The sequence below is a fragment of the Xiphias gladius genome, chromosome 6, assembly GCF_016859285.1.
Source record: "Xiphias gladius isolate SHS-SW01 ecotype Sanya breed wild chromosome 6, ASM1685928v1, whole genome shotgun sequence".
NCBI classification, from domain to species: domain Eukaryota; kingdom Metazoa; phylum Chordata; class Actinopteri; order Istiophoriformes; family Xiphiidae; genus Xiphias; species Xiphias gladius.
Window position 1 is genome coordinate 722631 of NC_053405.1, and position 21637 is coordinate 744267.

Here is a 21637-nt window from a genome sequence, read left to right on the forward strand (position 1 = left end):
CAGAGTAATTCCTGTCAGCCTGTGTGGTGACAGAGGGTATTACAGCTTTACGGTCTGATTTTAAACAGCATCCACCAGTCAGCTGCGGCCACGGGCCTGATAAACTCCGGGAGGACGGGACTCGGAGAGGAGACCGAGGTTTACTGTCGAGTCAGTTGCTCCTTGGCCCAACGTAGAAGCGTTTACAGAAAGTCCTCTGGTTCTACGCCGCCAGGAAGCGGAGGAATGGACCGTCGAGAACCGGCGCCGCAGCGGTTTATAATGCTAACGTTTATAATGCTGTTTCAGAATTGTGAAACCTTTATCATATTTACGAAAGAAAAGAGTCGAATAGAAGAGAGATGAATGGACAGAATAAAACTTTCACAAACCTGAAACTGGGTTTTAAAGAGTCTTTAGCTTGTCTGGGTTACTCTGGTCCAGATAGGATGAGTCTAAGTATAGTGGCTTTTGGTCTGGACCTGGTCCAATGTGGTCCGGATGAAATGACCCTCTCTTTGTGTTTTCACACATAGACTCAAGGTTTCACAAAACTGAAACTGTGTTTCAAGCTATGGCTGCAACTGATGGTTATTTTCTACTATCGATCGCTGATTATTTTCCCAATTAAAATAATTGTTTTTTCCAGCACCCCAGTGTCTCACCTTCGAATGTCCCCAAAACCCCTAAACATTCATTTTACTGTCTGCTGGACAAGGACATGCATCAAATCCTCACACCTGAGAAACTGGACCAGCAACTATTCGGCACATTTAGCTGGGAAAAAAAAAAAAAAAAAAAAAGCAGCCTAAAACAGATTCAATCCTAAAAACAGTGGATGGACGAATCAATGAATCGATGAATCTCTACATTTCTAGTCCAGACTTGACAGGTCTAAGTGTAGTTGTTTTATTATTAAACTATCTGGACCTGGTCTGATGTGGTCTGGGTGTGAAACGAGCACACATCTGAATCTGTGGTTTAAACAGTCGAAGTACTCGTTAAACAAGTCCGGGTTTGACAAGTATAAATAGGTCAGGGTTTTTGATCTAGACCTGGTCTGATGTGGTCTGGACTGACTGAAACAAATCACAATGTTTTTGACCTTTCAAAATAAAGATTTTTGCGCCGTCACAATAAAGGCTGAGCGAAACGGTTTAATCAGCAAACTGAAGACACATTTATTGCTTTGCTTGTCGTCCCACAGGTGTTTCGATGGGTTTCTGTTCACTCGGTGGCATTTCAGCGGCCCGGTCTCCCGGTCAGACAAACTCTGGCTTCTCCGCAGTCTGAAATGAGTTCTAACCCAAAATCAGGACAAATACAAGCGTAGACAGAAACCGTCCGAAGCCGAGACACCACCGAGGAGAGAAGTCAGCGACCGGCTCGGAGCTCGGGTCCCTTCTGTGGGAGTCTCCCTCCCTGGCTGACCGCGCAGTAATACACGGCGGAGTCGCTCTGCTCGGAGCGTCGCAGCAGCAGAGACCCGTCGGCCGCAGCCGAGACTTTATCGGGACGAACCCCGGAGCCGTATTTCACGTGAGAGCTGTCCGCGGACCTCATGGTGAGGAGCAGCTGCGGACCCCGTCCCGCGGCCTTCTTGTACCAGCTCAGAGTGGCGGAGGCGGCGTTGGACTGGTCCAGCAGGGGGCAGTGCAGGGTGGCATCCTCCCCGACTCTCACCTCGACGGTGGCGGCTGGCGGCGCGGCGGCCGGGTGCCCCCACCGGAAACCTTAAAACAAGCAAAGCCGACGTATTAACGGTGAGTCGTAACCATCGGGCAAAAAGGAGTCACTGTGGCTCCCGAGGCCAAACTACGCCGTCACCGACTCAGGAAATGAAAGAGGTCAAACAGAATCACATCTTGGTCTGGGAAATAATTCGAGGGAAGTTTTCTCATCGTTCTGATTTGCTTGGGCTAGATATTCTGCTGTATATGGAGCGGAGCTGCAACGATTGGAAGAATAATCGTCCGTGTTCCGGCAGAAACGCCACAACTATTCCCGCCGACAGCTTTCCTGCTCTCTCTGTGTTCGTCTGACCGTTTCTGGCGCAAAGCGACGTTGCCACGTTGGGCTGTGGGAAACTGGGACGGACAGTTTTCACTCTTCCCTTAATCCAGAAAATAATCAGCAGATTGATCCATAGGGAAAGTGATATATTTAATATAAAGTACATATCTACTACGTATGTCTGTATTAATCAGTGTGAGAAAAGTAAGCATCATTTTCTAATACATTCTTGTACATGTATAGTAAAATACATACAAAAATATGCTGACTGCACTAGATCATATTTTTTAATATCTTTATATTGTGATTTTTATTACCAAATATTTTCTACTATGAATATAAGAAAATAGGTTTTGCAGGTTAGTCATTATATTTTTACTGATTTAAATTTGTATGACACATTTGTCTGAAATATTTTAAACGCACTAAATCACATCATTAACTTAATAAATGTTTGTCCTCCAGACGTCTCACTGAGAATTTTTTAATCCTTCAGACAGGAAGCTTAAATTTGAAGGGATTTTCAGCATAAAATCCCCTAAAATTGGCCTAAAGTGACAAACGGCCCTTCAGCCTCTGGACAGATGCTTTTACCAAACACCACAGCAACCACACTAAGGTTTGACACGTCAGTCAGAACGGTGTATTTAAATGCGGAGAGTGAGGAGTTTAGACATTAATAAGATAGAACGACGTGAAACAGACTCACCGCTGAGAGAGACCAGGATCAGACAGACCAACGCGGACTCCATCTTCAACTGACAGAGGAAACTGCTGCTGCTGCTGTTGTTCTTCAAACCAGCAGAGCGTTTCATTCAAAACAGCATCCAACAGATCCACCGCGTGGACACGCTGGAGAACTTGGACACGCTGGAGTACGTGGACATGCAGATGTACGTGGACATGCTGGAGTACGTGGACATGCTGGAGTACGTGGACATGCTGGAGTACGTGGACATGCAGATGTACGTGGACATGCTGGAGAACTTGGACACGCTGGAGTACGTGGACACGCTGGAGTACGTGGACATGCTGGAGTACGTGGACATGCTGGAGTACGTGGACATGCTGGAGTACGTGGACACGCTGGAGTACGTGGACATGCTGGTGGCATCGTCGGGGTTGTTTTTCTCTGCATCTCCACGTTCGACCGTTGAATTATGGCAACGCAAATCTCACAAAAGAAGAAAGCCCCAGGCGACATTATACAGAGTAGGACTAAACAACCGCAACAATCTGAATAATTGATTAATCGTTTAAGTTCTTTTTTAAAGCACAAAACGGTGAAAATTCTCATTCAAGCTTCTCAAACACGATGATTTGCTTGATTTGTCTGTTTTATGAATTTGTAGCATCATCGTAATACTTTTGGGTTTTGACCGTTAATTTGACGGAAGAAGGAATTTCAAGACGCCGCCTTCGGCTCTGGGAATCTGCGCCGCAGGTTTCTCTAGGGCTGCAACTGATTCTGGTTTCCATACTCAATTAATGAGGATTCATTTTCTCTGTGAACAGTTTTGTCTGTAAAAGCCCCTGTGACGTCTGCAGATGTTATTTTGTCCGTCCGGCAGTAAAAAAACCCCAAAGATGTTTGTGTTGAGCAGTGAGGTATCAGGGTTGTAGAGCGTGTGATGTGTCAGCAGGAGGCGCCGTGACACAGATACAGTCCGTCTCCCTGGCTCACTGCTCTGGGATCAGTCTGATGGACGAAACGATGGGAGGGTGTGTCGTGACGCGTTCCAGCCTCACGGCGGCCAGATGTTACTTGTGATCTGTTCTGCAGCAGGTAAAGTGTTGCAACAAACACGTCGCCAGACACTCCCTCCTCTGTCACGAGCTCAGACTGCGGCTCAGCTCGGTGTCGCAACACCGGAGATGTCAGCAGGACTTCTGACTTCTCTGGAAAGCGAATGCATCAGTAGCACAGAGGCGGAGGAAGTGCTGAGAAGAGTCATCAGGTGTCCACAGGAAGCAGCCGTGTCAAGGATTCAGCGGTTCAGCTTCTCAGAAGTGGGGATCCATGCTTTTTGGTCTGCATGGGAACACACATTGAGCATTTTGTCCTTTGGACTGTTCCATTCAGATTTGACGAATTAACCCGGTCTTCAAGAACCTCTGGACATTTTCCACTGTTTTCTGACGACACACCGATCAAGCAACCGGTCGACTGATCGAGAAAATCAGACTCATCATTTGCAGCCCCGCACATGTTAAGACGCATTGGAATTCATCATGTAGAACACTGACAGTTCTTTTGAATATATGGAGGGACATTTCACGACACATCGGACAAGAGAGTTGAAACTATTGATTCACTAACCAGCTGATCTATTGTTACTGTTTCCAACTTCTCAGACTATAAGATTTTCTATTTTTCCGTCACATTAACTCTTTATGTATTTTGGTCAATTGGTCGGACAAAAAACATTTTATACACTTATTGAAGAAAGAATCAGCAGATGGGTCGATAATGACGGTAATTACTAGTTGCAGCCCGAATGTGATCGCGCGAGAGGGGCCCTGACCTGTGATCCGGGCCACCCGGACTCCCGTGGTCGTTGCTGATGACGAATCTGAACGGTCCAACACCAGGGCGTGCGTGCGGTAAGGCGGCTGCTGAACGCTTGCCGCAGGCTCCTGCAGCTCCTCTTCATATTATTTCCTGTCCCGTTCAGTACAGTTGACCCCTGAGCCCACCTCAACTCGCAGCACTTCCTGTGTTTGGACAGAGGAGACGGGGTCAACAGGGTCTCTGCCAGCATTTATCTCCAGAACGCGCGTTTCCGTGATTCAGAAACGGGCCCCGATGAAGCCGACAGACAGTTTCCCGCTGGTTTATGCGGCATGTTTGAAGAGGTCCGAGCCGCACCGACTGAAAATGTGAGTTTCTGTGTGTGTTCCTCCTCTTTTCGTACCTGTGCACAGCGGAGTCTGTGTGGACTGTATCGGCTCCTGCGGTCAACAGCTGTGTGCATCCTTAAGTTAAAACGGTCTCGACCTCGTGCCACAGTCAGTTGAAATGCTGACGAGACTTTCGTCCGGAGACGTGTTTTTGGTTGAGCGGCGAGGTTTCGCGGCAGGACAGCGTCTCTCTGAGGATTTCTTTCGGCAGAGGTGCTTTTGTGCTCGGCTTGAAACGACTTCGGAGTGGTCACAGAAAGGATCACTCGTGTTCACCTTGACATGTGTGGATGCACTGGGGGGGGTTGGGACACTTGAAAGGCTCTGGAGGTTCAGACAGATGTCGTAAGAAACGCTGAAGAATGAAAAACCTCGACACAGAAAATGACTTTCACTGTTTCTATTCAACATAAACAGAACAGACGATGGAAACTTATTGAGCCGGTCTTGTCAGACTCGTCTGAAAAGTCAGTCATAGTGCGACTAACAAGGTAAGTGCACAGGACCAAGCTGCACCGGTTCAGCTGAAGCCTGTGCCTCTTCAGTTTACACAGGCAAAATAAAAATGTGTCCTCTCACGCTGGGGGTGGAGCAGCTGGGGGTTTTCCGCCCCGTCACCCTCTGAGGGAGCCCCTCCCTGTTTTCCAGCCCAGCCAGAAGAGAAAGTTCAGCTCACTTCAACTCAGAGCCTCACTGGAAGCAGCTGCTGGCTCCACAGCTCGTCTCCGTCACCCTCATTTTCATCTCCGTCCTCCTCCGAGTCCTCCTCCTCAGGCGTCCTCCCATGGCGAGCTCCTCCAAATCCTCCCAGACGATGAAGAACGTGGTGATCGCCCTGCTGTCGCTCTGGTCCCTCATCTCGCTCATCATCATCGTGGTGTGGTCGACGTCTCCGGACCTGAAGAGCATCGCCCAGTGCCGTACCAAGCTGCAGGACGCGACGGAGAAGCTGGAGGGGGCCAAGGTGGTGTGGAACAAGGAGAAGGTGGCCATGGATAAGCAGGTGAAGGAGGCCAGGGAGGAGCAGACCCGCCAGGGAGCCGAGATCCGGCTGTTGCTGGGACACCTCAATGCCACCAACGCCTCCCTGGAGGCGTGCCAACAGGAAACTGTGAGTACAAGAATTCTTCACACAGTTGCAAACTGTAAAAACTCAGCTGGTCTCAGCCCTCGGTGGTTCAGGTCTGTCGGGGTTAAGGGTGTAGAGATGTAACTCTGTCCCACTGGTACCTTCACACGTAAAACAAAACTTGTGAGTTTGGACGAGACCGGTTTAAAACGGTAACACGATGAAGTCCATACATTAAAAGTTGGTGCAACAATATTGAGTTACTGCTCAGACCTTAAACTGCTAGGTGCGAGTTTTCAGGTGAACCCCGCCCCCACTCACTGTAACGTCTCACCCTCGCATTACAAACACACTTAGAACCTCGGGCTCGGTCGTGTAGCTCGAAATGCTGAGTTGAATAATCTTTGCAGCGAGCCATGCGTCGCTTGTGGGTTAAAATCCCCCAGAGAGCTTTCCTTTTTCATACTTAAAGGCCGCTACAAGATGTGGTTGTTTGTTTATGTTTCTTTTCAGTTAGTTGCTTGGGAACCGTCTTGTCCCCGCCGTGTTTTTAGCTTCATCATAAAACGAGAAAAAACAGTAGAGGACATTTGACACACCAGCACAAAGATGTGGACAAACACCAGGGACACAGTGCAACAAAATAAAATGGGAGAAGGGTTACATTAAGTAAGACATGCCTCCGGCATCCTTTCTGGTGGCTCTTTCTTGCCTGTAGCGCCTCCCTGAGGATAAAAGCTCGAGTGCTGAGGGTCGGAAGGATTGTTTATAATCAGGAAAGCTTTGCACTTTGTATTTACTTCATTATATTCTCACTTGGCTGCATCTGGGGCTTCCCTTTCATTTTACAGCCATATTTACCATTATCTGCAATTGCAGTGTATTACTGACACTCAGGTTTCCACACGGCAGAAGCTCTGAGAGCTTGTCAGCGTGGTGTGAGAGGGGAAAGCAGCTCCGGGATCCTGAAGGGCCAAGATGAGACCAAATGGTTTCGTTTCTTCACAGCGGCACATTATTGCAAAACCGAAAGTATCTCCGAATTTCCAGCCGAAGCGGCCCCACCCTCCTCACCAAAACACTAACAGCTTCCATATGTCCTCAGACAAACATGCAACTCACAGGGATCAATACACAGCATTTACAGAAAGAGGCCGCCTGATGTCTAATCTTCATTCTCGGCTCGTGAAAGCAAAGTTAAGAGTGGTCGACACGAAGCCCGCGGGGCTCCGGGATCCGTTCCGAGTAGACGAGCGTTTCTGTTCACGCGGGTGTCTCGGTATCGCTGAGCCATTCTGTGCTCAAATGGGCTCTGATATGAGCTGACACGACTCCCTCTTTACTCTCCCCCTTCCTCCGTTTCCATTTTGGGAGGTGGTTTCTCTTCCTTCGTGTATAAAGGTTTCGAATAGTTTTTCCTTCCAGCAGCCTGAATGTTTAAACTGTGAAGAGACATTCGGCAGTTGCTTCCAACATTTCCAGCCTTATATTCTCAAGAGTTGTTGGTTGGAAAAAGTGAGTGTTTGCCTTCCCTCTCTCCCCCCTCCTCCTCCCCCCCGTGGTTCGTCCTGGCTCATTCCTTGTCCTCCTCTTCCCCTCCTTCACCTCTGCTCCACTCCTCCCTCCCTGCTCATTTTTTCCCGTCTGACTTCTGAGGTTTTCTTTCTGCTCATCCTGTGAAAAGCCTCATTATTAAGGACGCCTTCATTTGCTGAGGGGAAACTCTTGCATCATGTCTTTGGATTGTGGAGCAGCTCGATTGTTAGCTGTTACCTATTTATAGAAACAGAAAGTACAAATACTTGGAGCCTTTCTTGGAAATATGCCGTTTACCCGTTTGTTCGCTGGTACTTCATCCCCGCCAATTTACTGTAAACGCAGCATGTTGACCGTGGATGTATTATGAGAACGGGAAGTGTGAGTCAACGGGATTCTGCTGAAAAGGGGGTCATCCTTTTAGACAGATACGGTACAACACAAGTCCGAAGGCCCGAAGCACTGACTAAACGCTCCGAACCACCTCTGCAGTAGGTGTCTCCGGGACCCCGCTTTGCCACAAGAGCAGGAAAACGACGCTAGACGCTGGTAAAACCTGGTCTCCTGCCGTCCACGTGACAGAGGTGTCAGCAGCCAATAGGGAGAGGGGATTTTATAACCGACCTCCGGGCGGGACGCACACTTGCTTATTTCTCTGACTGCGTGGAAATCTGCTGACCTGAATCTAGCCGCTAGAGGAGTTTAGTGCGGAGCAGCCACTGTGCCAACATGTGTGGAAGAAAAAACATCAGAAATCATTCGATTGCGGCATATAGATGGAATGACAGAGTATATCGGTCAGACGTAGAAGTGTCAGCGTACGCGTTGGACGATAAATGAAATGCGTGTTTCGGATGTAGTTAGTCGACCACGGAGGTTTTTACAGTCCATTTCTTTGGCACAGCTTTAAGGGAGCCTTCTCAAAAATGCTTATCTATGTTATAGGTCATTCAAAGACCACTGGCGCGTGAGCCTGTCAGATATTAATGCCCGTAGTAATGTTGTTGAGTATTTAGAAACAAAACAAACAAGTACATGACAGGCTCAGGATGAAATAGCTTAAACTTACAGCTGCTGTATGAGCTGAGTGTGAAACCTTCAAGGAACAGAGGAGTGTTCAGTTCTCATTATACTGCACATCCATAGCTTACACTCTGGAAAATACAGAGATAAACACTCTTAAAGTGACGTGTTACTTTAAATGACACGACAAACGTGAAGTGAGAGTCTCCACACAACCTCTACTACATCCTCAGGATGTTCATTCGTACCGACACAGGAAATCTTCAGACACAGCAACCAAAGTTCGTTTTCGCCTGCGTGCCTCCCAATGGCTTCCTGTGTTCGGCCTGTGCTGTTTGAAAAAATCCCTGACGACATTTAACTCCTTCAGGCCCAAACTCAGGACCCCTCCTGTCTGTACACAGACACGGGGTCCGTGCAGTCAGCCCTACAAAATAAAAGCTTTTTAATCGAGAGCAGTTGTGTTTTCCACCTCCTGCTCTGACACATCACCGATTGAATCCACCTGAACGTCGGCTTGTATCCCCTGACCTCAGAGCAGCCGACAGTCGCGTCACCCCGCTGCATGCCGGGTAGATATTATACCTTTAATTTGGTCCTTCCAGCTGTGAAAAATATTCGTTCTTATAAAAGCGGCGGCAGGGACGACGCGTCGGGGACGATGACGGACTTAGTCCTGAGTTGAGTTTAGTGCTGAAGCTTTGCGCTCTCAGCTGTGAAACTTGTGAAGCTCATGTGATATTTACAGGTGTTGTGTGATATTTTGAGGGAGTCGATTTGGTTTTTGGTTTTGTTTGATAGGTTGTTTTTCCAGTTTAGCTGGTATTGTTTCAGGTTAACCACTTGGGCTTGTGTTTAACTCACTGGACCAGATTGTACTAAAATCATTTTTGTCTTCGAACGTGCTAACTAAGCTCCTTGGACTGTGTTTCATTTTGGGTTTGTTTTGACCTGTGTGACTTGTTTTCATTTGTTTTTCTTTCCTTTGCATAAATTACTAAACTAGTTTCCCTTCTGGACTTGAATAAAGCTATCTATCTACACTACATGACCATAAGTATGCGGACAGCTGCACATATGTGACAGTGTAACCTGTTCATTAACGTCCATTAGCAGCCCCCACTCTGCTGGTTTCAGTCTGTCCACCGGATGTTGAACCTGCTGCAGGGTTCTGTGCCGACCAGGCAGGTTCCTACACACCAAACTGGGAAAACCTTTTCTTTATGGAGCGGTCTTTGTGGACGGGGACACTGTCAGGATGAAACAAGACAGAGAAAAACACAAACCGTTGACACAAAGCTGGAAAATCAATTGCGTCCACATTATTAATATGTGGGCCTCATGTATGTATGTATGCTGGAGCGTTAAAAATGTCCCTTCACTGGAGCTGAGACGCCCAAATCAGGACAATCAGAGTCAGAACATATTACTCCTTCACCGAGCCCAGTGGCAGAGAGCTTAAAACCATTACAGTCGGTGCGTTCATGGCAGTTTGAGGCCTGTGTGCAGCTGCTCGCCCATTAAAACTCCGGCCGCGAAGCTCCCGGTCAACCCTTCTTGTGCTCACGTTGCATCCTGAGGCAGTTTGGACCTCGGGAGAAAGTACCAATGATTTTTTATAACATGAAAAGTTACTGAGCTCGAGATCAACATGTTTTACAGCAAATGTCTGCGGTGGCCATTGTACAGCTGTAGGACTGATTTTATGGACTACTTAGTGATAGATGAGTCTGTGGCAGCTGAAGCTGCTAATTAGAGGGAGCGTCTACATACTTTTGGCCATCTGTCAATCCTTTTCAATCCATCGCTAGTCTAGGAGGTTTTTGAGAGGGTTATATTGGACCGGGAGTATGTTCCAGGAGGAAGTGAATTCGGCTTTGACTTGATTGAAGTGGTCCTTGAGCATGGTCCAGGTTCCCTTTAAAACATTGTAGGAGTCCTTGAAGAAGCTCCAGGGGTCCTTGAGGAGGTTAAAGGCAACAAACAAAATTTGTTCTGTCTTCATCTCTATCTGTTTTATATCTACCTGCAGCATCTACCTTTCAATACCAGCTCAGTTATAGTTTGGTGGTTAGACCAGGTTCATATGTGTGTGTTTCAGAAGCAGAACTGCAGAGTGTCTGAGTCAGCAGGAAGGATCACGGCTGTGGTTTGATTTTTTTTTTATTTCTTCAAAGAACAGAGCAGCACACAGCTTCTGAATGCAAATACTGAGAATTAAGTGATTAGCTTTATACGAAAATCAGTTGACAGCTGTTTCCTGTACAATGCTTCCTGTTGAGCTGCTCCAGGTGTTCAGACAGTTTGTCAGGACTCGATTTCAGAGTAAAACAAAACACTGACTGTTTTCAGTGTGTGGTGAGATCACACTGGAAAAAAAAAAAAAAAGACACGAGGATGAGTCATCTAAGCTACTGGGTTTTTCTCATATGGCTTTTGAAACTACAAACATCAACCCACATGGCCGAATTATCCCACAGGTTCCAGCTCAGTTTGTCTTGTTTCAGGAATCTTCCTGACTTCATTGATTAAAGTCTTGAAAAACCATTGCTCGGTTCTGGGAACAAGTAAAATGTCTCAGGTGTCCTCAAGGAGAGTTCAGGGGGCTTTTATAGGATTCTAGTGGTCCTTGAAGAAAACACAGAGGTCTCTGAGGGGGTTTCAGTGGTCCTCGATAAGGTTCAGAATGCTCCAGAGGTCTTTACTGATTTCCCAGGGGTCCTCGGGGATGTTTGACCAGGTCTTTAAGGAGATTCATGTTGCAGGGGTCCTTGAGGAAATTTCAGTAGGCTTATAGGGCGTTAGTGGTCACTGAGGTTGTTCCAGGCCAGAGGACCTCGGGGAGGTTTCAGGGGTCATTGACAGGTTTCTAATGGTCCTTGAGGATACTCCAGGGGTCCTCCAAAAGAATCTGAGTCCTAGAAGTTGTTGCAAAGGCGATTAATGGGGTCCTCGTTAGTGTTATATGGATTCTGGATCCTGGGTCCTTTTAGGAGGTTATAGCAGGATTCGAGGACAGGGTTCTATTGGTCGTTCGGGATTTTCCAGGGGTCACTGAAGAGTTCCACGTGTCCCTGAGGAGGTTACGGGGATCCTTGAGGGTGGTCCAGGATTCCTTTCAGAGTATTCTGTGAGGGCTGAAGAAGTGAATCAGTGTCAGATGGTGTGGACATGTCACAGTATTGATGATGAATCGCTGTAATAATGAGCTCTGCTGTCAGCACTCACCTCTGAACACTCCCTGTCAGCTCATCACATCACATCAGTAAGTTAGCAGTAGTATTATTAGCACAGTGCGAGTACACAGGGTACGCTGTAGAGTACATCAGTATTATTAACAGTACCAGAACGGTGTACGCTGTACATTGTTATGGTATAAAACCCTCTCCTGGAGAAGGGACTTGTTTGGACTGTTCCTTTAAAGTGCAGGACTCTGCTGATCTAACTATAACCGCTGCGTTCGATGAATGGAATGTTTCTAAAAGCTGTTCTCAGGGTCGAGTCGAGAGACGGAGCCGTCCTGCTTTCAATCACCACCTCAGCCCTGACAGCAGATAGCAGACAGCCTGGCATGGCCTGGCACAGCGTGGCCCAGATGAGGGTCATCGAGAGCACGTTGACGTCCCTCGTGTTGAGAAACATTGGGTGTCTGCAGTGTTCAGGCCGAACGCGTTTCTGCAGGTCGGTTGCAGGATTGGTGAAGGTCGAACACTGAGGGGTCAATGTGATAAAGTTCTCAACATCGCTGCTGAAACAATGGTGATATAAATTTAGTTTTTTCTTGAATTAAAGATGTTGCTGTTGAGGAGGTGACAACTCAGATGTTGTCGAACGCACCAAAAGAAACAGTCCTGCTCTGAGCTGCATGATGATAACGGACGTTTGCATACGATTCTAATTTGTGCCAAGTCTTGTCGTGATCAATTGAAAACACCTGAGCAGGTGTGTAGGGTCTTTAAAGGGTTCTTTTTGTGTTGTTCTTTGTTATTATACTCAGGAATCAGAGCACTTTGGTTTTTTCCTTCGTGTTTGCGGCTGTGGTGACCTTTGACCTCCTGCTGTAGCCTTTTACGTGAGCTTTGATGTTGTTTCGTCTCGTTAAGTTTCTTTTAAGATTCAACATCAACCTGCTTTTAGCTAAATTTGTAACATTTACATCATATTGATGTTAATTAATGTGTGTTGTCTCCGACAATCGAGTAAAGACTCCAGAGAGCGCTCCCAACAAACACTACACAGTAAACATTAAAATTCTGTTGCAAATATGCAACTCCCCCTTGACTGAAAATGTCATCTTTTCCCCACCAAATGCTGAATTTTTCAGAAACCGTTAGATATCAGACGGAAAACAGTAGCAGGATTCCTCATGATGTTTCTGTCCCAAACTGATAATCTGCTGCAAAAACCCCCAAAATGTATGAAAGGCAGAGTAATACAGAGCTAGTGTAAAGGTGACTGTAAAGAGAGGAGCCATGCTCCTGTAACTTGTGAGCCTCAGTAACCTGTGTTTTCTCTCCGGGGTGTGTTTGTTTCGTGCTGCAGGTCGAACTGAACATGAACGTCAGCGTCCTGCAGGAGAACGTCAATCAGCTCCGTCAGACGGAGGCGAACCTCACGGCCCAGCTCCGCCTGCAGGAAGGTAACGATCCCTCTGTAGGAAAAACTCCATCACTACCATGAAAGGAGACTTTCTCAGCAAGCCATCAATGGTATTCTTAGCTACATTTTCCCCCCGTTACCATGTCAACCCGTGAGTCAGGGTAAATAAACACACGATTGGATAGTTTAAAAAAACAAACAGGAGTGTTGCTCTGCTCTGAGAGAGAGATGAGCGGAGTCTCTCCTTTAACTAAATCAAAGACTCCTAAACCTTAAATCCTATAAATGAAATGAATTACACTCTGGTAAGTTACAGTCTTACTGTACTTACTGAGTTTAAGATTTGACTAAATTATCAGCAGGAACAGTTCTCAGATACAACCCACGGTCTACAAGGACGAGCTTGCTGATTTTTTATGTTGTCAGATATTTTGGGGAAGGAAAGAAGGATTGAAAAGAGGAAAGGGAACAATGCAAGGAAACGTGGAAAGAATGTAAGAATAACAGTAAGGTAAAAAAAAGAAAGGAAAGAAGGATTCAAAGAGGGAAAAAAAGTAATAAAGGGAGGGTGGATCGTTTAAAGTACAAAGAAAAAAAAGACATGAAACAACAAATTAAAAAAGAATGGAAAGAATGAACGAAGGAAGTAATAGTGGAACAGAAGTGAACAAATAAAGGAAAAAAGTAAGAAAATTTAAAAGAAAGGAGGAAAAAGGAAACAAAGGAGAGCTTAAAAAGAAAGGTGGAAAGAAGTGGGGCTGACCCAAATAGCATTTTGGGGGCTTTGAAGCTTCAGTGAGAATTACAGGACAAAAATCACACTTCAACGTTAAACTCTGATAACATGCAGGTCGCACTAACATCAGCCGAGACAGGAAAAAAAGCAGCTCGAGACGATGCGAGGTGACGAACCCGCTGGAAACTTGGGATCCGCCCGGTTCCTTCGGCAAATCTGCCACTCGACTCGTTGGGGATCGTCTTCGTGAATCTGGGAGTTGCTCCAGCACTTGACTTTTTCCACAACTTGCTGGTGTAGCTGTAACTTGTAAGTCTGTCATGTTCTGTGAGAAGAATACAAGGAAATCTGTTCAGATTTTCATGTTTGAATCAGGGAAAGGAAACAAGGAATAAAAAAAGGAAGGAAAGAGGATTAATGAAATGAGGTAGAAAAGAAGTAAATGAGGAAATGAATGAAAAAGACAGAGGAAAAGATGGAATTAAATCGAGAACTAATGACAGAAAAAGAGCAGGAAAGTAAAAGATGAATAAAGGAAGGAAAAATGAAAGAAATAAAGGAAGATGGAAGAAGGAAAGTAGCAGGGAAAAGGTTGATAAAAAAAGAGTTGATTTTCATGCATGAAGAAAGAAAAAAAAAGGAAAAAAAGGAAAAAGCGGGAAAAGGAAGGAAAGTAGTAACTGGAAAGAAAAGACCAGCTCAAAGCCCAGTGTGTGTCTGGAGCCTTTAGCGGTCTGCTAGTCTCCCACTCTCTGTGCTCACATTCGCAGTATTTTAATCCGGCTGACGACGGAACACGTGTGAAACCGGGACTGAAACGTGGCCCCACTGAGACCACACCACCTCTTGTTGTGTAAATGTTCAGGCTCGGGTCGGGTTCAGGTTTGATTATTTTCAAATGTGATGTATTAAGAAATGCTTCTCTCTGACTGGGCCGCTCGTCTGAGTAGCAGCCGGTTTAACCGGCACGCCGACCGTCAGTAGAGGAAGAAATACGGCAAACTTACAGTCGGACGTCTCCGCTTCGTCGGCGCCAGATGGGTTCGATCGGACTTCAGACAGGCGATTCATCTGCTGGACCAAAGGTGTTTCGTTTTTTACTTTCCTAAGTAGGAAAGTCATTTGCCAGGAATTCTGGGTAACCTAAGGCTTTCTCAAACTAAAAAGTACGGCTAATCGAGACGGCGTTCATTTTGCCGACTAAACGTATTCATTGACGACACTTAGGCTCAAACAGTAAACTTTGAAAAGAGAGCTGACATAACGTTTTACTTTTTTCATCTGTGAGCAAAAACCAAATGTAGAAGACAGATGAATGGACAGATGCACTAATGAGGTTTTTAATGTGAAGTTTTCCTCACCGAGCTGCAGAATCACCGACTGTAGCTCCTGATCAGTGAAACCGTTTCCTCCAGCAGCCGACAACAACGTCTGCTGCTCAGAAGCCGGTTTATCTGTTTGACCTGATGTTCTGCCGTTCATAAGAAGCATCTTACGTTCAGTAACGTTCTGTCCGTCGGCGACGTTCTCTGCCGTTCTTCGAAGAACCAGATTTACGGACTCAATTCATCTACGGTCCACTGAGAATTAGACAGGAAGCGGCAACAGAACGGCCGAGACAAAGTACGACAACGTGCGTGACGACATTCGTCTAAAGGTCAACTAACGTTAACGTGACTTTCGGTCGCATCTTTCATGCTGCAGTAAGAAGGAGCGAGTCGGTTCAGGATCAGTGTCGACGGTCAAACGTTTTAAAGACGCTCAGAGGACATGGACAAAAATACAAATAACATTTCACTGATGAAAACTAGACAAACGTTTTTAGTTCTCGTCTCAAAACAAAAATCAAATGACTAAAATGATATTTTCACCGAAGATCAAAACTAAATCAGGTGTCAGATTTCACACTGCAGCAGAAAATGTTGGTGTTTTCAGCAGTCACGCCTACATTTACATTTCGTTAGAGTACTGAAGACAGTAACGATACGAAAAACTGCAGCGTCCATGAAATCTCAACGCAGTACTGACCTGTAGGTGCAGTAGGCGGCACCGACGCTCTCTCAGCTCAGATGCGGGCGCAGCCTGGGCCAGGTCCAGGTGTCAGTTTTAGGCCTGTAGAAAACTCACTCTCTGTGACAATGGTGGGTCATCTTGGTAAAGTGCAGGGTTTGGTTCTGATTGCTGGTTCCATTTTGGGTCCGGTTAAAAGGACGAGGTCAGCGGCGGTAGATTATATCGACTGAAGCTAATCAACGTTAATTAAAGAGAACCTTTAGTCTGCTGGTTAATGTGGTCTCTCCGAGCCGCTGACTGGACTCTGCCAAAGACTGTGAGCGAAAAGACTCACTCTGGAACATCTCTCTGCGACCGCCAGTGACCTGTGCTTTTGTAGTTCAGATCAGATGTAGCTGGAGGATTTCTGGGTTCTGGCCCAACAACAGCTGATCGCAGACCTGAGTCTCTGTCTTGGAGATATTTGTAACTGTAGTTATGAGTTGTAGCCTAGGTACCGACAGGGCAACTGAACAAGGTGGGGAGTTCAGTTTGAGCCTAATTTACATCTTAACGGTCAATGTAGATCTGAGGTCACGATCGCACCTCTTCTCGGCTGCTGATCTTCTAAAATCACGTCTCATTTTCTTAATTTGATTCATTTTTCTCTCTCTTTTAGGGAGAAAGTCCTGAGTCTGAATCTGAAAGAATCTCACCCCACCGGCTGATTGATTTAAAAGCTGTTTTCAAGATATGTTCGGTTTCAGTATCAGACAGTGGCTGGAGTTTTTTCTGCAGCCACAGGAGATTTACAGTCTCTACACTGCAAAAAAAAAACAACATCAAGTTAATTCAGTCCCTCTTTAAACCCCCAAATCCAGTTTTCTTAAGAACAGGGGAAAAAGCTAAATACATTAAGATTATTTGTATGTTTGTCTGGTTTCAACATCCTGACATCTTTTAAGAAAGGCCAAATATGAGACAAAACGACTTGTTGGCGTGTTTGTTTTGCAGTGTACGATGAAATGAGGCCGGAAAAAAAAAGGTATTTCCTTTGGTAACGCTCTCCAGAAGCAGCTGGGGCACAAACAGTGGCCTGATGAGAAGCGGAGAAACACTTTAATGAAGGTGACTTCCTGCTGCGAACAGTCAGAGGGAAACAATTTATTCCTGCATGATGGAGATATGAAAGCAGCATTGTATTAACAGGGAGCTGCTGGCTCTGATTAACATCACTCATTGTTTAATGCGAGCGCGTCAGCCTGTGACACAGAAACAGCTCTGGAAAAAACATCCAACTTATTTTAGATCACGTTTCTTTTTCTTCGGACAAGAAAAAGTATTAGGCCAGTGCACGGTACCCTAAAGGTCTCCGTTTTCCTCAAGTCTTCTTTAAATAAGTGAAATAAACTTGTAAATTTGTGTTTGCATCCTCAGGTCAGATCGAGGCCCTGCAGCAGAACCTGACCCAGGCCTTCCACCATGCCCAGGCCTGCCTCCGTCTGAGGGAGGCTGCTCAGAGTCAGATGTTGGCGGCCGAGAGCGAGATCAAAGCCTGCAAGTCCCAACAGCAGTACCTGCAGAAACAGCTGTAAGTGAGCCCTCGGCACCACACAGCCTGCCGTCCGTTCACGCGAGATCACTGTCGGGGTTTTCGCTCCACTGACAGCTCCAGTGTGGAGGTTTCCAACATAGCCCCGTCATCTTCTTGGCTGCAGTAGTTCCTGGACGATACGCCTCTTCCAAGATGGCAGATTACTCGCCGATACATCATTTAAAACAACACAGAGGGGAACATGGCGAGAACACACCCAGCACGTCAGATAAAGAACAGCACACCATGTTCCCGACACGGTCCGCATCTCAACACTCAGCTGCAGAGACCTGGAGGCTTGAGACTTGAAATAATAACAATACATTTCTCTCTGGAGCGCTTTTCAAGATTCTTCAGAGTAAATAAGTACAAACGAGCCTAGAGAACGAGAACACAAAATAGTGCGGGACATTAAATCAAACATTAAAAGCAGCTTTAAAAAGGCGGAGCTCTGAATAACTTTCACAAACATGAACAGACTTATGTCAGAAAAATAAGTTTATCCTCGACCTTGGGAATAATTCAAGAAAATACAACGTTCACCCACTCAGTGGAAGGAGTCCGTTAGGTGTCCCGCAGTAAATATGGCGCTTTGGTCACATGACAGCAGGGGGTTGGATAGGTCTGGTGCCCGGCAAGACCACCTGTTGTCACATTAATGGAGTTTCACACCGGCTGAGACCGGTGAACGTGACCTGTCATCCTGACCGTCAGGCTGGCAGCACGAAGAGAAAAGACTCTCGAATGCCTGTTTCACAAGACGGGTCGACCTTCCATGTCAACTTCCGGAGATCGTGCACGTCAGGATTCGGTGCTACACAAATACTACTGAACTGGACATGTATACGACAGTTTGAGAGTAATTAACGTTTTTCACAAACACTTCACGAACCAATTCAAACCAGTCTGAACAAGTGAACATCAAACCTTAAGTATCAGTATTTTACATATATTCCAGACTTCGAATTCAGAGATCGGAACAAAAAAAGTAACCTATGGAGGTAAATGTCTAACAATCTAATATCTGTTTACAGACCGTTAGTTGTGTGTGAGCAGATCACCCGTGTTACATTCATGTGTGTTTGGAGTTTTGAGACTCTTTTCTAGGGCTGGATTCGGCAATGATCTCACTAAGTACAGCGCTTCTCTATCCTGGGAACTTAAATGTCTTCTAGGTTCAACAAGCGAGCAACGCCGTTGTTTCCTTGAATATAAAACTGTGTGAAGTCTCATAATCAGCTAAACTTTAAACACACTTCCTGGTGATAAAACTGTGGACTGAAGATTTATTTTCCCTGGCGAATGCAAAACTCTTAAACCATGACACATCTATAGCTTTTAAGTCTACATGTGCAAAGCAGTGTTATCATTGTGCATTTTTTAAAATAAACACTGTCACATACGGCTACACAAGGCTCAAGCATCTGCTGTGGACGGTCTCGGTCCACACAGAGGCCACGCTAGCTTCACAGGACTGTGGCGACCCAGGGCGGCTCGTACAGCAGCTTAAAAACCACCTTTTCGCCGTAATAACTGGGTTTCCACAAAGTGAACGTCATGCAGCTCTAACTGAGCCGCTTACAGGAAGTAAGCGCTGCATTTGGCACAGATGTACACGTTTACTGAGAAAAGATGCAAGTGGAAACACAGATCTCAGGATTTTGAGAACCGATGTCAGATCATTCAAATAAAAAGTCATGATCAATCTGAAAGATCTTTTTTTATCCAGCCCTACTCTTTTCAGTCTCTGGGCCACAAATATGTGTTGCATGTGAGTACTTTCTTTTGGTTTGTGGGTCATGAAGTGAGACCGATTTCTCTCCAAAGAAACAAACCCACTGTTTCCCCAGATCATCTACATCACTTTATCTGTATCTCAGTCATAATGTTACTGTTTACCTTCATTTAAGTTCCACATAAGTTTAAGCCGTGGTGCCGTTGTTCTTATTAGTGACGGAAATGATGAACAAGACAATTTGGGAATAAAGTGGCATCAGCCTTTAGAAAGAGCACTGACGTGGAGCCGTCGCTCCCCCTGCTGAAAACTCGTTGACCCGGCTGATATTTTGAGACGGTTGGTCCTGCTCCTGCTGAAAGCGTCCGTCAGATACAAAACTAAGAACATCAGACTAAAACTACGGGAGCCGTCGGCCCAGTTTGAGTTTGCAGCTCTGTGATTGGACGGACGGTTGCTTGTGTCTCACTCCTCTGGTGCGAACTAACAAGTCATGAGTTGACAGATTTCCTGATGGAGGCTGCAGCTCTGACCCCGTCTCTGTTTGTGTGTTTACAGTCAGAAGTGTAAAACTGACACCTCTGAAGCTACGGAGCAGAAGCCGCAGAAGGACGCCCCCTCCTCCTCCGACTATTCCGCCGCCTCGCCCCTGGCTGGTATTCCTGCGCTTCTGCTGCTCGTTTGCAGCGCTCTGCATCTGATTACTTGTGAGTACCGATGACACCGCTGCTCTTCTGCCCCAACACACTGGCAGTCACTCCCACGTGTCTCTAAATCAGATCTGACACAATGAAAACCAGCAGAGAGCGTAAGAGTCCCAGAAGCAGGAACTAACTGCTGCGCTCGAACGCGCCGTTCCTGCCGGTGCAGTTGCACGTTTAAATCCCGAGGCTGAGGCTGTAAAAGCAAGTTCAAGTTAGTTAGAGGTGCGAGTACTAGGGGTAGTAGTATGAGAAATGGTGGTGGTAGTAGGACGTCAAAATGCATCCTGGGAAACGTAGGCGTTCACTAGACAAAGGCGCAGATGAGAGAGGCAATGACATCATTAAGGGCTAACTACCTGTAACTTTTCATTGTGAATTAATCAGCTGATTAATTTCTCCATGAATCGATTGATGGTTTTGTTTCTAAAACTCAAAAAGTGTGAAACAGTTTGCTGATCATCTGATTATCGGTTTTGTTTGATCATCCAAAAGTAAAAAGACTAAAATATTGAATTTATTCTCACAAGACAAAGAAAAGCAGTAAATCCTGACAAAGGTGCTGGAACTGGCAAATGTAACGCACACAGTTCTATCTTTGTGAGGACCCGTCACTGACATAATACATTCTTTAGGCCTGTACCCCAATCCTGACCTGATCCCTGAAACCAGGTCTGAACCCTCAAACAGCCCTTTGGAGGTGTGAGGACCGGATAAAGGTCTTCACTTCCGTGTTTTAAAACTCAAACTGGCCCTCACAATGTATAGTCATACAAATACACACACAACAGCACACACCCATTTTAATACAAAACATTACATTTTGTATTAAAGTTTGTGTGACTACCAACTACTCTGTGTGTTGTGCTTCTGTATTAAAACGTGTGCGTTTTCAGGAGCTCAGCGTGGCGGACGGCCGTTTCGGTGGCGAGCACTGCGGCCCGGGACCGGGGGTGGAGCCTGGACGGACTTAACGACTGCTGTACAAACTCCCGTCTACACAACGAACAGACAGATCGCCATGGAGACGCCGACGTCCTGCTGCTGTATGATTGGACACATACTTTGCTTTAAGTCGAACAGCTGAGACGTTCACTGACTGTTAGAGAGTCTGCTGCCTCACCACTGTTTCCTCAAAGCTTTACAGAGATCAGTGCTTCTACTTTCTGTCGCTGGTTTCTACGTTTCTAATGTTTTTGTCCACTAAGAAAAACGTCTTCCAAATCCCGCAACAGTTTTTAGACCAACCTCCTTCCAGGGAGCAGGTTTAGCAGGGAGAGAATTCCTCACTGTTACTGTAGCTCCAGGTTCACTCCACATCATTTGATTGATCACAGATTTGTGTAAGTAAAATATCATCGTCCTTCTACAAGGGAGGTTGTAAAGTTGTTTTCTCAGATTAATTTTTTTCGGTGTGTCAGCGATTAACACTCAGAAACCCTCGAGTAAGGTCGTATTATTCTGTCCTAGAACTGTGAGGCTGCAGCCAACAAATTTTATTTTGTGAGTTTTTATTCTTTACTAATCGATTTGACTGCTCAGTGGAAAACGAGGCCCAAGTCAACACATATCAACATCCCGTTTTGTCTGAGCAGCTGTCAAATTCACAAAAATGTTACGTTTTCTACCAAAGGAAAACTAAAAAAAAAACTGGCAAATACTCACAATGAAGAAGCTGTAAACCGAGAATTTGGGGGATTTTTTGCTTAAAAACCGACTTAAACAACTGATCAACTGATCATTTCAGCTCTAGAGCACT

The 21637-nt window shown here is 45.9% G+C and overlaps 2 protein-coding genes across 2 annotated transcripts; one reads left to right on the forward strand and one right to left on the reverse strand.

Annotated features, from left to right (window-relative positions):
- Positions 1-861: 861 nt before the first annotated feature.
- sid1 (secreted immunoglobulin domain 1) lies at positions 862-5570 on the reverse strand. The gene is made up of 2 exons (XM_040128148.1): positions 2702-5570; positions 862-1712 (listed from the first exon to the last, which is right to left on the reverse strand). The coding sequence occupies exons 1-2, from the start codon at positions 2805-2807 to the stop codon at positions 1354-1356; spliced, it is 465 nt and encodes a 154-aa protein (XP_039984082.1). The 5' UTR covers positions 2808-5570; the 3' UTR covers positions 862-1353.
- Positions 2878-21061, forward strand: si:ch211-1a19.3. The gene is made up of 6 exons (XM_040128449.1): positions 2878-3107; positions 5542-6004; positions 13064-13160; positions 17286-17439; positions 19736-19884; positions 20775-21061. Coding segments are annotated over exons 1-6 (1095 nt in total). The 3' UTR covers positions 20777-21061.
- The last annotated feature ends 576 nt before the right edge of the window (positions 21062-21637 follow it).